Below are 17,038 nucleotides of genomic sequence, written 5' to 3' on the forward strand. Positions count from 1 at the left end.
TTCCCCAGGTTTATTAATTTATTTAATTTAAATACTACCAATTGTCTGGAAATCCCTTCCTCACAGCAATGCAAGTGTACTTATTGCACATGGATTTCTGTCAATCAAGAAAGCGGCTCACCATCACCTTCTTGAGGGCAATCAGGGTTGGGGAAAATGTAATCTCGATCATTTTCCAGTGTTCGATAGTTAGCAGGGCTAGCTTATGACCCATAATAGTCATTTCACTGTAATAATTTATTTTTAGATATATTTAATATCTAATAGTCCACTTCCTGTGATATGGCACACAGGCCATCATATTTACAATAGCCACAAGTACAACTTTTAATTGATCAATGGGCTGAAATATATTGGCTGTGATTTGGCATCCATAGACAAAGAAATCCGTTGCATTATGTGAAGTGATATTTTACAGTGCAGTGAAAATGCAGATTTAGCATTTATTGTCACTGCTCTGATTGTGAGAAACAGGACCAGGCATTTTTGTTCAAGGAATAGTAGGTGACCTATGAGTGCAGAAATTGGATACGCATGGTCTATATTTTCTGCCATGTCCCTATGACGATTAGTACTGATGCGGGCATATCAGTGACAATTTTCCTATTTCTTGCTACATACATCACAAGAACCAAGGTGAAGTGGTTTCATGTCAATGAATGGAATTTGTTACCTATGAATTTGCCAAACTCTGGCTGTAGTTTTGGAATGTTTTTGATTTTAGTTTCCTAAAATATTTGGAAACTTTTATCTGAGGACCTGGAGAAGGTTGAAACTTCCTGGGCAATTCCTGTGAAGTCCTTGTCTTGGGAAATCTGAGGGATGTTCCAGTGCATCTTCCATTTATATAATAAATTTGAGATTTTGTATAAATTATGATTCAGAGTTTCCAAAATTGGACATCTCTTTTCCAAAGCTCAGAATATGTTAACATCAAAACCCTTCCCAAGATTATACCCAGTTGTGTTGAGCCCAGCAAAATAACTGGGTACAAACATTAAGCAGTGGTTCACCTGATACTTTTAAATCCAGAAGGAAGTCAGTGTCGGGAACTATTTGTTTTACTTTATGGGTTTTGTTGCTGCTATTATTTTTTCCACAACCTTGAATCTCCCTGTGTTATTGAGCCATATCTAGCAGAGAGGGTATCTAATCTTCTCTCTGCTGCACAGAGCTGACTATGGAAGGAATGCTTAAAATGCATAACTGGCTAATTGTTGCCCTCTTCTTGTATGTGCTTGTCAGCAGTAATGGAAATGCAACAATTCTAAGTATAAGCAGACACTTGGCCGAATGACAATGTGTCTGAGCATTTTCACGTTGAAGACCATTGTTCTCTAAACGGTTTCGCATATCTCTTGAATTTTTGATTTTTGTCTTTTTAGAAAATTTACGAGGAGAAATTTGCTTAGAATGTAGGTTGACGGTGGAAGCTTCACACAGTTTATTTCGCCACAGATCATGATAAATTTCTAACAGTTTCATTGTTGGTAAATAAAAGATGTTGCATTAACTACACTTTCACCTTTTCTTTTCACAGCATGCAGCTGGGCTGGAACAGAAGCAGAATGAAACGGAAAATAGAAAAGTACATGGAGAGGTGATCAAATATGGAAGTGTAGTGCAGGTATGTGGCAAATTTACAACACCGTGCATTTGTAAAGGACTTTTAGCACGAGAAACCATCCTCAAGCGTGAGGAAAATAAACAAATGAGCAAAGTAAAGAGATATTTGTAAGGATGACAAAGAAGTGGGTTTTAGGTAGGACCAAAGGAAGAGTAGAGGGTGGCGATGCAGAGGGTTTGGGCAGGGAATAACTGAGTGTGGAGCATTGACATCTGAGGTCACAAACAATAATGGTGGGGAGGGAGAAAGGGGGAATTCGCACAAGCTAGAGTCCCAAGCTCAAAGATTTAGGGACAGGGTGGAGATGGACACTTTGGAGGAACTTCCAGAGATAAGCTAGTTCATAACCATGGAGGAATTTAAACGTCAATACAAACGTTTAAAATTTGAGGTGTGTGGGCCTGAAAGGCAATACTAGCGGTGACCTCACAGAACCTTTAAAGGAAAAGCATCTAGCAGCAGGGATTTTAGTCATGATGAAGTTTTTGAAGGATAAAGGATGAAAGATCAATCTGGGAAAGAACTGGAATTGCTGAGTTTGGAATTGACAAAGGCAAGGTTGAGGCCTGAATTTTCACTCCTGGGTCAGGAGCAGAGACTCAGGACAATTTCTGGTTCCGCAAACCTGACCCAGGAAAATGTGTCACAGAGCTTCTGATTTTCGTTCTGGGGGTTGGGGTGGATTGAAATGGAAATCATGGCAGACAACCCGAAACAGTGCGGAGGCAGCACACGGGGACTGCTGGGTGTGGAGGTAAGCTGGTTGGAAAAGCCCCTCTTGATGGTCCAGCACTTGGTCCTAGTTGTGAAAAAAAGAATGAAAAAAAAGAGCCCACTGGCACTCATCCCTCATTCTGCCTCACCACCACCTCCCTCCCACCACACACTCTCCTGCCCCATTAATACTAACTCATGCCACCTCACACCAATGACCCCTCATACCCTCCATGTCAACCTATACACCGCCACTCACCATCCCCATGGCTCACATACCCTCAATGCCAACATATGCCTCTCCATCCACCCTCCATGAGTTCCTCATACCCTCTATTCCAATCTGTGACCCTCATCAACCCTCATGGCTCTCTGTGAACCTCTCTTTCTCTCTTTCTTCCTTTAAGATGCTCATTAAAACTTTTCTGTTTGGTGAAACCTTTAGCTATCTGCCCTAGTTTTGTGTCACATTTTGCTTTATAACCTTCTTGTGAAGCATCTTGAGATGTTTAAGTACAGTAAAGGTCCTGTATAAATGCGTGCACATATGTATGTAGTGATTGACTCCTTGGGCGTCCTTCTCCGCCAGCGGGAGTCTCTGTTTTGCCGGCGCCCGGGGGTTTCCCGACGGCGTGGGGCTGCCCCACAATGGGAAACCCCATTGACCGGCCGGTGTTATGGAGCCTCCCGCCGGCCGGTCGGGGCAGAAATGTGGCGGGGCGGGTAGGAGAATTTCGCCCCTCAAGTGTGCACTTTTGGCATGGGGATGTTACACTAAATCATTTAAATAATATTTTGACTTAATTATGTATTTGTGAATGGATCTTATGACTGAGAATTACAATGTATGGCCTTGCAGGTTATGGGTAGTGTATATTAATCCGGAACACATAACCCATTACCTGCCACAGGAACTTGTTCTTCCATGTGATCTAGTAGCTTTACTATCTGAAAAGTATCAGAGCAATCAGCAAATCAGAAATTTGCTGCAAAGAGATCTCAACATCACACCATGAAAATGCTTTTCTCAATGTAAAAAGTACTCGGTTGTCGGGAATAATGTAAGCACAATTAACCTGTGAAAAGTGCTTCAAGATAACTAATGCATTACCAACTTTGTAAAGATGCTCACACTGGGGCATTCTTTTCTTTTATCACTTGTAATGGGTTTTGTGAGAAGTATTTTGCCTAAACTTGGCTGGAGGACCTCCAACTTGAGTGTGAAACTACTAATAAATGGAGCTTGTTTGTTGCTCCATGCAAGTGTGGAGGTTTTACAGTTTGACTGCAGTTCCTTTTGTTAAAGTCATCATATTCATTCAATGTGAACTATCGGAATGAATCTAGGAATAAGTCAGACTTCTGGGCAGCGTAGATGGAGAAGCCAAACAGGTTGTAGTTCTCAAGTTCATTTTACAAGTAAGAGTAACCTTGTACATTTAACCAGCCATTTCCTCAAAACATGGAAATGAATGCAGCAGCTACTGAGATGAAGCACCAGCAGATATTTTTGATTCACTAACTCTGGAGGAAAACATTTGCATTGGCAAAATGTCAAATTTAAACCACAAGGGTCTATTTATAATTGCAGTTTAGTAGGTTTAGTACTGACTGTAGATGAGGTCAGGTGGATGATTTGTACTGAAACTATTAATCGGAAGTGATGGAGCTACTGCAAAACTATTCATTGTTGTGGAGTTTACATGTTAATTTAAGTGACTGAAAACAGGAAACTGCCTCTGTATAGGCTCGTTAGTGAAAAGTAACATAGGCTATGTTTAGTGACTAATTAAGATAAACAGAAAAGCATTCAGAGCTGGTATTTGCGTGTAATGTACTTGAATTGATTGATGATGTCTTTCAATCACAGTGTGCACTCTTTAAAAGCATAAGTTCCAAGTCTGCAGAACCTACGATGAGGAAGCGTTTGACTTAACAAGCTAATGATAACAAAGTATTCAGTCATATGCCGCTGCCTATTTTCTGTTCCCTTCTCATTTTAATTCTCTTTCGTCTCATGTACCTTGATGGTCCCAACTCTTATCAAGGTGGGAAGTAAATTGCCCAAGTGAGCATTCATCATCTGAGTCTAGATAAAGGATTGTTTTTTATGGACCCATGCAGATGAGTGCTGAAGTGTGGAGGACCTGGAGGAGCACTCAAGCTGGAATCAGTGTCAAATACCAAATTTCCAGGCAACATTCCCTTAGTTTCCTTGAACACCTGCACTTGTATTCCCATTGGAAGCCAAGTCTTGTTTGGAATGATCCCTATTGTCCACTTCCAGCTTATTCTCACGCCTGGGGAGGCAGGGGCATAGTGGTATTTTCACTGGACTAGTAACCCAGACACCCAAGGTAATGGTCTGGGGATCTGGATTCAAATCCCACCATGGTAGATGGTGATATTTGAATTCAGTAAAATTCTGGAATTAAAAGTCTAATGATGACCATGAAGCCATTGCCGATTGTTATAAAAACCCATCTGGTTCGTTTATGCTCTTTAAGGGAGGAAGTCTGCTGTCCTTACCTGATCTGGACTGCATGTGACTCCAGATCCACAACAAAGTAGTTGACTCTGCCAAGAAAACTACTCAGCTCAAGAGCAGAGTGGACAATACGGAGGCACAGTGGTTAGCACTGTTGCTTCACAGCACCAGGATCCCAGGTTTGATTCCCGACTTGGATCACCATCTGTGCGGAGTCTGCACATTCTCCCTGTGCCTGCGAGGGTTGCCTCCGGGTGCTCCGGTTTCCTCCCACAAGTCCCCAAAGACATGAATTGGACATTCTGAATTCTCCCTCTGTGTACCCAAACAGGTGCCGGAATGTGGCAACTAGGGTTTTTTCACAGTAACTTCATTGCAGTGTTAATGTAAGTCTACTTGTGACAATAAAGATTATTATTATTATAAATTCTGGCCCAGGCAGTGATGTTCCCATGGATTAAACAATCCCTACTATTAATCAGTGCCCTCAAACAGTTGCTGTGTGGTTAAACCTCAGGGGATAGTATCCAACCAATATAGTCTATTCTCACTTGTAAAGTTAATTTAAGAACTGCATCTATTTGCTTCGCCACCCACCTTATTGGGGGAGACTGTTTTAATTCCATATTTATCCAGCATCTTTATGAATATGAGGACTTTAATGAAAGCAACTACAGTCCAAATATAGTTATTGTACACTTCCATTTACCAACATGCTCCTTATATTAGTCGCTTTATTGCAATGAATTTGCAGATACTGCAGCTAGGTTGAGGCAAAACATTTGTCACAAAGTCTGTTGCAGACAGAACACGACCAGATTGTCACAAAGGTAGGAATGTATATATTATCTAGAAGTAATTTTCTTAGGTTGGTGATGCTTGCATTATTCCCTATTCTGAGGAAACCAAGTATAATTGTCCAGTGAAAAAAAATTTGTTTTTCATTATGATGTTGAGAACTCTGTTATTAAGCAAAGGTCCTGTGAATGGTTCGCTGAACTTGATCTCACCTGCTGATTGCTCGGATATTTTTGGAAAAGTTAAGCTACCCGAACGCGAGATCAACTAGAAGAGCAAGTTCTTGTGGCAGATAATATGCCATTTATTCTGGATTAATATACATTCCTCGAACTCCCATGACCTTTGAATGTATTTTTGTGGCAAGGTCATGAATTACAACTCACAGCAATAAGGTCTGTTCACAAATGCTAATGATGTCAAAATGCAGCCCGACCAAATACTGCCCAGTTAACCTATTCTCAGTCATCAATAAATGCTTGAAGGTGTTGTCAGCAGTGGTACAAAAAGCAGCTCATTCGTGCTCAGTTTGTATTCCACGAGAAGTACTCGGCTCTAGATCTCACTGCAGCCTTTCAGCGTTACAACAAAAGAGCTGAATTCCTGAGTTGAGGCAAAAGTGCCCTTGACATAAAGCATTTGACTTCATAAGGCATCAAGGAAACAAGTAAAACTTGGGAAATGGAAAAATTCCCGTCTGGCTGGAGTTGTGCCTGGCACAAAGGATGATGGTTATACTTGTTGGATGCCAATCATTTCGGCCGCAGGACATTTCTGCAGGGGTTCCTCAAAGCAGTGCCCAAGGCCCACCCATCTACAGCTGCTTCATCAATAAGATTTCTTCCATCACCAGGTCAGAACCAAGGATATTTGCTGATAATTGCACAGTGTTTGGTTCCATTTATATTTCCTCGAATAACAATGCTGTTTGTGCACAAGGCATGGACAACATGCAAGCTTTGACTACGAAGTGTCAAGTAACATTCAGGCCACACAAGTGCCATACACTGTCTACCTCCAATAAAAGAGCTTCTAACCACCTTCTCTTCACATTATGTAGCATTACTGTCAACAAATTGCCCACCAGCAACATTCTGGAGAGTCAATATTGATCAGAAATCTAACTGGACCAGGCACATAAATATTGTGTCTACAAAAATAAGTCAGAGACTAGATACTCTGTGGCAAATAAATCACCTCCTTACGTCCTAGAGATTTTCCTCCACCTATTAGCCACAAATCAGGAGTGCAATATAATATTTCCTAAACACGAGCATGAGCGCAACTCCAACAACACTCAACAAGTTCAACACCATCCAGGCAAAGCAGCCACATGATTGGAACCCTATTCAGCACATTAATCATTCACTCCTCATGACTGCTGTACGTAGCCCCGACTCCATGGACAGAACCTTCCAAATCCATCATCTCTTGCACCTAGTGGGACAAGGGCAGCAGGATGCATGGGAACACTGCCACCTGCAAGATCCACCCCCCCCCCCCAAGTCACACGCCATCCTGACTTGGAAGTATATGGCTCTTCCTTCATCATTGCTAGTCCCTCTGAGGCAAACGTCATCTTCACTTTGATACTGGATGAAATTCCCGATCCAAAATCGAGAACCGTTGTGGGGTACGAGCAGCAATAAGACTGAAGCAGATCAAGGAGACGGCCACCTTCTCAGGGCAACTAGGGATGGAAATAAAATAATAAGCCTTTGTCGGTGTCCTCCACATCCTGAGAGTGGATCAAGTTACATGTGCCTCGGGGGATATTGATAGAGACGATGAGGGTAACAATGCGCCTGGTGCATGACGCAAAGATGAGCAAGAAGAGATGGGGGAGGAAGCATCTTATTAACGGGAGGTGTTGACAACCTGCAGTTGCACGTTTAGCTTGTTTAAATCAGAATTATGTGACTTGATTACTAACCACAATGCCTTCTATTGCAAAATGTACACCTGGCTTTGGCAGTGAACTTATTCAGTGATTTCAGTTTGATGGAGCGTGAGTTTCCTTTCGTTCTTCTCTCTCCTTTTATAATGTGGGACATTAAATCCTACTTCAAGGAAAAGGCCCTGTGAATAGGTAGAAATTTAAAAAAAACAAAAGACTTCTTTTTGCATGGCATCATTCGTGACCTCAGATTTTCCCAAAGTATTTTACAATGAATTCCATACCAGTGAAGCATAACCACTGGTGTAATGAACAAGATTAAATATGTAAACCCAAAATTAAAATTTAATAAAAGTGTGAGATATTTTTCACCCAGATGCGAGATCCTTTCTTAAAGGTGAAGAACAAACTGTGAGCAACCTTTTTGCTAATGAAATTGTGAGAGAAGCCACATTTGCTCAGCACTCTTAGAATCCCTACAGTGCAGAAGGAGGCCATTCGGCCCATCGAGTCTGCACAACTCTCTGAAAGAACATCCTATCTGGGCCCAATCCCCCACCCTATCCCCGTAACCCCACCTAGGAGCAATTTAGCATAGCCAATCCACCTAACCTATACAACTTTGGACTGTGGAGCAAACCTACGCAGATAAGGGAAGAATGTACAAACTCCACACAGACATTCGCCCAAGGTCAGAATCGAATCCAGGTCGCTGGCTCAGTGAGGCAGCAGTGCTAACCACTGTGCCACCATAATATAAATACAATTTATAAAACTGTAAAATTAGTACATTTTTATGATCGTTCAAGTTATGTTTATACCTGAGAATACATTTACTTCCATCATTAATGACTTCACAGAGACAGCTCACTTGAATCCTGGAGAGGACCTATTCACTTAATGGGAAATAACCTAGAGCTGTCCAAACTTGGCATGCAATCTCATAAGATGCGCTGGATTTATTGGTCTTGACGTTGGTTCCACCACCAGTTGGAGGTCCTGTGGGAGATTTGTGTTGCTTTGATGAGGGTGGCCCAACAAAATTAAGTACCTGTTAGGCACATAAGTGGCTAGCATCATGTGTTTCCTGAGATTTATGATCCTGTAAATTTCGCCCACAGAGAGATGCCGGTCAAGCAGAGACTGGCAGCTGCCCTGCACAGGCAGCACCACCAGGATCACTGGCTGGTACCAGTGCTAGTGTGAGCCTTCACCAGAGATCATCATGGAATCCCTGGAGTGGGGTCAGGTGGGGATCTTGGGGTGGGGGTTCGCTTGCAAGAGGTGGGGAGAGGGGTTCAGATGAAAAAGCATGGGGTGTCTCTCCCAGGAGCACTCCTCTTTCCCTTGATCGGACACTAAGTGCCTTTGAAACAGTGACCCTCCTCCCCTCCCCAGAGGCCGCGGCCAACCCCAGTAGGGTCTGCTGCGTAACCTTCAGGAGGCAAGGGAATCCACTAAATTCTGGTGGGCTCAGGAATAATTACTTTTAAGTGGCTCGTTAATGAGTCTAATTAGCCAGAGAGCGTGTTCCCCATGTCAGCTCCATTCCTGCTGCTGACTCCATGGGGAAGAGATTTCCCATTGGTGAGAATGGGATGTGAGGCATTCCCCGCGATTATGCAGGCCAGCCAGTAGAGCTCCATTAAAACTAGCCAATTATCTGAGCAGATGAGGAGAATGGGTGAATGCGTTCTCAAGTACTTTCTGTCCCCTTTTGACATTAATTCCATCACACAATCTTGAAGTTGTCTCAGACAAACAGCTTCGATATGTTCCCCTTATATGGGTTGTGACTGTCAAGGATTCCGTGTCATTTATGGTTCTTAGCAACTGTAGCTGCCAGTGAGGGGAGCCCATGTCACGCAATGAGAAAACCTAAGCTAAATTCTGATATGGCCATCAATCTTAAACCCGTTTTCTCTTATGAGCAGACACCATGAATATATTAGGCGTAATATGTTCTTGTTTAAAGGTTATTTTAGTGCTCTTTTGTGAATTTTTCCAAAGAGCTGTCATTCTCTTTTGCATTGCCTTCACAATTAAAATGCCTCAACATAATCTATGACAGTGGGGCGTGATTCAACAGACAAAATCTATGCCTGGGTTTTAGGTTCATTTAGCGGGGTGTTCCTTAGCGGCCACAGTGCTGAGAAACACCCCACTATTAAAAGGGACTTTGCCAGTTTTTTTTACTTCGGGGAATTTCTCTCTGCCATGGCTGCACTTGAGTCATTTTCCACCGACAAGCCCAGCAGGAAAGTCTCTTCACAAATCGGGGCGCCATTTTGTCGAGCTGTCCCAATCTTTAACCCCCTCCCCCCTTCCAGCACCCCTCCCCTGGGGAACCTCCTCACCCCCTTTCCACCTGGTAAGGACTCACGTGCCCGATCACTGGCAGTGCTAACCAGCACCCTGGCAGCATCCCTGCCAGTGGGGCAACAACATGGTGGCACTGCCAGGATATCAGGCTGGCAGTGCCAAGGTGTCCAGTTGTCAGACGGGGTGCTAGGGTGCCAAAATGCCTTGTGCCTGACCACCCAGACGGTCTCTAATGGCCTGGAAGAGCCCCCCCCAGGTGCCATTATGACTGGTCCACATTTGTGGAAACCAGTACTAAACGGCGCCCTGGCGAGCGTCTCCTAGGTACGGTTGCTATATCATGGGTGCCGGGAAAATCCCACAAACACATTTAAATGAGGTTAATGGGTCAACCAGGAGGACGAGATCCAGATCGCTTTTCGAGCATTGCAAGTCTCGTGAGAGGCCTCTCGCAAGATTCAACGGCTTCGTCATGACACCAAGTCGGGCGGGATGAGGCTGTTGAACCAGGCCCCATATCCTTGCTCATTATGTCCCCATGACAACTATTTTTAAAATTTTTAATGTGTCACAGGCAGCTTGTATCTGACACCCTTGAGTGAACAGTTAAACAATGATTTGAATAGTAAAAAGCTAAGTAAATCAAGGGATTTGGGTAGTCATGACAAACGTAGCTACCCTATCCCCTGAGTTCCTGCCGTTTAAGGGTGCTATGTATGGGACAGAGTTTGGATGGTAGCTCTCAGTCTTTACCCTTTTATACCACGCTGACATTTTGCACCAATTCTGTCTCACTTTTCTATTGCATTGCATACCTGCATAAAGAAGGCACACATGCTCATCTTGACCTAATCCTGGCCTAATGGGTGCCATAGAAATGCCAAACGTCTGTTTCAGTCAATCAGAGGGAAAGTGAGAATTCTGAAACTTTGTCAGCTTTTAGCTTTTAAAAATTGTTGATTTGCAGCAACCCTTATAACACAGTAAATTCTGTACTTTTCCATACTCCAGTTGCACTTAAAATGTCATGGACATTTGCAATACGACTAACATCTCTGACACTGGAAGTTGGCATAGGATCAGGAGAATAGGCATGGACTGGACAGAAATTCTGCCCAGCCCCATCCTGAAATCGCCTGAGGGATTTATGGATGCTAAACATCAGGAAGAATACTGAACACGTTTTGACTGTTTTCCATGCACCAGGGCCGTATGAAGCACTTGGCTGCATCTTAATTTGCATGACTGAAATGTATAATAATTATAATATAGCTTCTCATTTGTTCTTCCTGAAAAATGACATCCTATCCTTGAGTGGAACGTATCACATATTAGAAATGCAAAACAACTTTGTGAAACTGTAAATTATTGAAAGCTTCCATTTGCGTTCTTTTTTAAAAAAAACAAGTTAACACTGTTCTAAAATGCTTACTTTCAAATCTCTTGTGAAGCGTTGGTGACACACATTATGGATCACTTGTCTGTTCACCCACAATTTTTACATCACTTAACATTGCAGTCTTTCAATTAAAGTGAAGATGAGTGGGTATACTATGTAGAAAGATGCCTGTTTGAAATTGTCTTGGAATAGCAAGCCATGGTGAGTAGGGATACAATGGGACTGTGTTCTCTGTGGCTATCCATTGAGACACTTTGGCAGTGATTGTCGACTAACTAGCTCGAGCTTTTTTTTCTGTTAATTGTTCAAAATCCATTTGGTGTAGGCTTGCAGCAAATGGAAATCTCAATAATCGCGCCGTTGTTGTGCAAAAATTAAAAGGTTCTCTCTTTTATATGAGCTGAAAGAGGTGTCATGTTGCAGACCTACCAATGTTTTTCATGTTCCAGAATTCTTCTGAGTTTATTCTCCCTGTCTTTACATGGAAATACAAGAAGAATCCAAATCATTAAACAACTTTGCTTGCCTTTCAAGGGCAAGCTTTGACACCCAAGATCAAAGTGGATCCTTTCTTAAGTGGCAGACAATCATTATGTTAATCAGTCCTACTATTTGGATAGCTAGAGCATTCACAGTGATTCCTTGGTTGCCTGTTGATTTGATTGTTCCTGACTCTTGGCCAAGGTTCTGAAGAATGCACATTGGACTCTTGAGTTGCTTGTAACTGCTTTGATAAATAGCAATGGTAAAAAAAATGTTGATGTATTTATCATGTTTGATGCTGTCACTTTAAAATAATCCTGTCACATAGTATGCATATTGCAGAATAAGTTTAAGTATTGTCTTCGCACATTGCATTGTTTTACAATGACAGTTTCCTCAGTTGCCTACTGGTCATAGCTTCAAAGAAATAAAAGATGAAAATGGTTTCAGGCCATTTTCTGAACTGTTTTTTTTTGAAGGATGCAAGTTAGGCTGCTCGATACGAGTACAACATTTCACAGAACCTGACTTTCATATTAACAGTGGCCTCCCACCTGAAGCAAACAGGCTCATGGGCTGCACACCCAAGGACCCATATTAAGATGGTAGTGACTGAAATGCCAGTGTAAAAGGGTGGCAATGACCCAAAACCTGTTCCAGTCCCTGCTGTCTGGTTATGCCAGGCATATTAGTCACATAGGAAAGTAACTCCCATTGTCGTAGATTGACTGCCATTTTCTATGACATAGGAAATAAAATGGATATGCAGTGATTACCAAATGCAGACAGATGGAAAATAACATGATTTATCTCACTGACTTAATTTTGAAAGGCTGCGAGCCCCATCTTGAAAATATAAACATAAGATTAGTAGATATTCCTCTGATCAAACATGCCTGAATACTTATCAGCAATTAGACTGAATCAGGATTGCTCCCGAATTTGGCTAATGTTTCTTTTATCTAAGCTATATTGCAGCTGAACTCAATATTAATTTAAATTGTAGATGAAGCACTGACCAGTTTTTTGAAGATCCTGATATCTTATTGAACGAATTTCGTCTGAAGAATGAAGTTGTTTGATATTTTAGCAAAAATGATCATTCATTTTTCATTAATTTGAATGGCTTCCACTTTCAGGCCTTGTCCTGTGCATCAGACTGGTAGTGAACACTGTGATCTATAAAGGAACATGAGAATAAGGTTCCTAAAACATTAAATAATCGGGAAAGGCAAATAGTCCACACCAGCACACTATGGATCATTATGAAGGGATACAGTGGTTAATAGGAATGTTACTTTTTGCTCCGTTCTGTGTATTCCAGAAATAGATAACTTATGCTTTCAATTTAGAATGACTATTGTTGGCACCACTTCTTAAATATCTAATGATGTTCTCTGACCTACTGTTTGTTTTCCACTTTCAGCTGCTGCACATAAAAAGCAACAAATACTTGACCGTGAATAAGAGGTTACCAGCACTCTTGGAGAAGAATGCCATGAGAGTCACTCTGGATGGCACAGGGAATGAAGGCTCCTGGTTATTCATTCAGCCATTTTGGAAGTTAAGGAGTAATGGAGACAATGTAAGAGTACATCAATAATAGCCTAAAACCATTGACTGATCTTGAAGACAATTGAAGTAAAAGATAAATACTTGGCATTCATTACCTTTTAATGTACCAAAACAATCTACTATTCCAGGACCATCCTGGAATGTAAAGATAGCATCTAGCTTATTTTCTCCACAACCAAATGTCTCCAATCCCTTCCTCCCTCACCACCCACAACAAATCTATAGAGTTCCAGGACTGTTGCATTGAAAAAAATTAAGACCTTCCATTCATCAACCTCTCTTTCTTCCCTGTTCCTTCTCGTCCATCAAACCAAACTTTCCTCCAGGCTGCCCCATGCCATATTGCTAATTTGCTTCTTCCTCTAGTTCTTCCTCCCATTTTCCACTTCACTTTCCGCTGTGTGCCACTGGAATCCACCTCTTTTTCCCTTGATCCCGATTCCATTAGACTGCTGGCCATCTAAGCTCCTTTCTTGGTCACTGGGCTAGCTTCCTCCCCTGAGGTACTATTTAACTCCCTTAAATCAGCCTCTTCTTTAAAAACTCCATTCTTGCAAACTGCTGTCTCACTGCCAACCTTCCATTCCTCTTTTTAAAAATAAATTTAGAGTATCTAATTCATTTTTTCAAATTTAGCATGGCCAATTCACCTATCCTGCACATCTTTTGGGTTGTGGGGGCGAAACCCACGCAAACATGGGGAGAATGTGCAAACTCCACACGGACAGTGACCCAGAGCTGGGATCGAACCTGGGACCTCGGTGCCGTGAGGCAACCGTGCTAACCACTTGCGCCACCGTGCTGCCCTCTTCCTTTCCTCTTAAGTCTGGGAAGGTATGGCTGTTTTCCCAACCTATGTAAACATTTCCTTAGACACAGAACTGGACTCTGATTTATTTTGGTTAGATCGCGCTCAATATCAGAAAAAGTGGGAGAATGAAAGAGAGGGAGAGAAAGAGAGAGAGAAAAAGTTTCAGGGAGAATGACAGAGAAAGACGATTAAAGAAAAAATCAAAGGAAGGAAACTGAAAAGAGAGGATCTGGAGCAATAAACAAGGTTATCCTGAAATTCCGGGGCGAACTAATTAGCAGCCTCTTATGCAGTAGCAGCATGTATTTTGTCAGTTTTATATATGAGTGAAAAATACAAGTCCACTTTATGCCAGGTTCACTATCAGCAATAGCAGAAATGCTGTGCTATTTTGAAGTAATGCACCTTTGAATTATTAAACAAGGTGCTGGATTCTTCAGTTTCCTGCCGCGTGTTTGTCGGCAATGCGTCTTTCGCTGGCGTTGGGATTCTCTACTCCTGCTGCTTGTCAATGTGGACCGGAATTCTTCGGCTGTTGCGATTCAATTTTCCTGCTAGCAACGCAACTCCACCAGTGGGTTTCGTTGCAGCGTGGGGTGGGTTTCAATGGGAAATCCCACTGACAATCGGCGGGAAGATAGAATCCCACCGCTCACGCGGCCGAGAAACACGTGGCTGACAGATCGGAGAATCCAGTTCGGGATTTCCCATTGAAGCCAACCTATGCTGATGGGAAACCCAAAGGCGGGGGTGTGCTGCTTGGAGACAAGAGAATCCCAACGGCCGGAGAATTCTGGGCACGTCTACGTCAAGAGTGCGATGATCTCACATCTATTTTGCATGTCTGAAATCAAGTTTGTTGCTTCCTGTGTTTTGCTAGTGATGTTTAAGGATTATATCATGAAATCATGAATTTTGAGATTTTGTGATGCAAATGCCTTTTCAAAGTTAAAAGGCTGTAATGTTGCCATTTCATTTTAATCTTACGGCAATATTTTAATTATATTTCTTCCAAAACGTGTATGGTATGTTTCAGGTGGTGGTGGGAGACAAAGTCGTATTAAATCCAGTCAACGCTGGACAGCCATTACATGCAAGCAATTATGAGCTCATTGACAATGCTGGCTGTAAGGAGGTAAGGACCCAACGGAGGAAGATGTGAGAGAAATAATGAAAGAAAGAGAAAAGCAAAGCTTTGTGGCAAATGATGGGGAGAAAAGAAAAGAAAAAGGTTCAGGGCAATGATGGAGAGAAAGGACAGGGAAGGTGGAACTAAGAGGAATTTAAGGAAAGAAAAACAGAAAGCGGAGAGGTTCAAGGAAAATACAAACGAGTGTCCAAAGAGACAGAGAGAGCTATCGACCTATGCGGATGTAGCATTCTGTGGTTGCCTTTCTTCATGTTTTGTCACGTTCATTTAAGATTGCAGATGATATGTCATTTTTCGAAAAAGAAAAAACAAGGAAGTGGTAGTGTAGATCCTATGCATCCAGTGAAATGATTGTAGGAAGTAATTCTGCACAAAAATGAAATGTGTTGGGGAGTGGAGGTAAACTGAATTCCACTTCTGTTGATGCACAATTACTTTGCATGTGAGATCCTGACACCAATAATGTCAGATCCAGCCGAAGATCAGGTGCAATGCCTTTTCTTGTCGGCTTGAACCTCATATGTCTCTCTTGTGGAGAGCATGAATTGGGTTCAATTTGAATTTGAATTGGTTTTTGGGGCAAACAGTGAGATGGATTAAGAGTTTGTCCTCTCCATTCTACGCACAGGCTTTGTAACTTGACAAATGGAATAAATATCTTTTCAAAAAAAATGTTACAATGAATACAAAATCATTTGTTGTAGTGGCTATTCAACAGGTTGTCTGCAGCAAGCAGGTAATTGTTTTATTTTCAATGCTATTCCTTTAATTTTTAAAAATTTCTAACTCTAGGTAAATTCTGTGAACTCCAACACAAGCTGGAAGATAAATCTCTTCATGAAGTACAGTGACTACATGGAAGATGTTTTGAAAGGGGTATGAATTTTTCTAAAGTTGTTGGACAAATATAATAATAATAATCTTTATTAGTGCCACACGTAGGCTTACATTAACAGTGCAGTGACGTTACTGTGAAAATCCCCTAGTCGCCAGACTACGGCACCTGTTCGAGTACACTGAGGGAGAATATGACGAAATTGATGTGACCATCAATTCACACGAAACAAGGAGTAGAAGTAAACTGTGGCTTTAATCAACTAGAACAGTGCCTGCCTGTGACTGCTCTGCTACTGGTAGCCGCCTACAGGGCTACTGCTCTTTATACCTCCCCTCAAGGGGAGGAGCCAGGGGTGGAGCCCACAAAGGCACCAACATGATACATCACAGGTAATACCTTACAATGGTCCATAGGCGGAGCCCTCATGGGCAACAGCGTGATACAGTTACATACATGGTGAATGGTTAATGCAATACATTCACCACATTCACCCCCTGTTAAAAAATGAAGTCCAGCAGGGGCGAAGGATTCACAAGTTCAGCCTGTCCGGCGCCCGGATCGTGCGCTGTGATCGCCGGAGCTTTGGTATTGCAGCTGGCCCAGTGTTGAACTCATCCGTGCGGGCGTGGGTAATGATGCTGCCGGTGTGGGTACAGACGTGGAGCCCGGGAGCATGTCTTCCGGAGCTTTGTTCCTGTGGGTCGGTGAAGAGTGAATAGGGGACGGGAGGGGGTGCGGGTGCCATGTAGGGGCGGGGACACTGGTCAGCGTAAGTTGGGTGGGGTAAGTTGGGGTAGCGGTGGTAGTGGAGCCTACGGGCGCTAGGCCCCAGAGAGAAACCGTATCCTGTCGGCCGTCGGGGTGTTCGACGTATGCGTACTGGGGGTTGGAGTGTAGGTGCTGGACCATCTCAACCAGGGGGACGGACTTATGGCT

At 42.6% G+C, this 17,038-nt stretch overlaps 1 protein-coding gene across 1 annotated transcript in view; it reads left to right on the forward strand.

The window, feature by feature from the left end:
* itpr3 (inositol 1,4,5-trisphosphate receptor, type 3) overlaps nt 1-17,038 on the forward strand; it is a 361,536-nt gene that overhangs the window by 126,986 nt on the left and 217,512 nt on the right. The window contains exons 4-7 of the mRNA XM_072480387.1: nt 1,541-1,627; nt 13,155-13,313; nt 15,151-15,249; nt 16,057-16,140. Of these exons, the coding sequence (XP_072336488.1) occupies nt 1,541-1,627; nt 13,155-13,313; nt 15,151-15,249; nt 16,057-16,140 (429 nt within the window). The remainder of the gene's footprint in view (nt 1-1,540; nt 1,628-13,154; nt 13,314-15,150; nt 15,250-16,056; nt 16,141-17,038) is intronic.

The sequence above is a fragment of the Scyliorhinus torazame genome, chromosome 17, assembly GCF_047496885.1.
Source record: "Scyliorhinus torazame isolate Kashiwa2021f chromosome 17, sScyTor2.1, whole genome shotgun sequence".
NCBI classification, from domain to species: domain Eukaryota; kingdom Metazoa; phylum Chordata; class Chondrichthyes; order Carcharhiniformes; family Scyliorhinidae; genus Scyliorhinus; species Scyliorhinus torazame.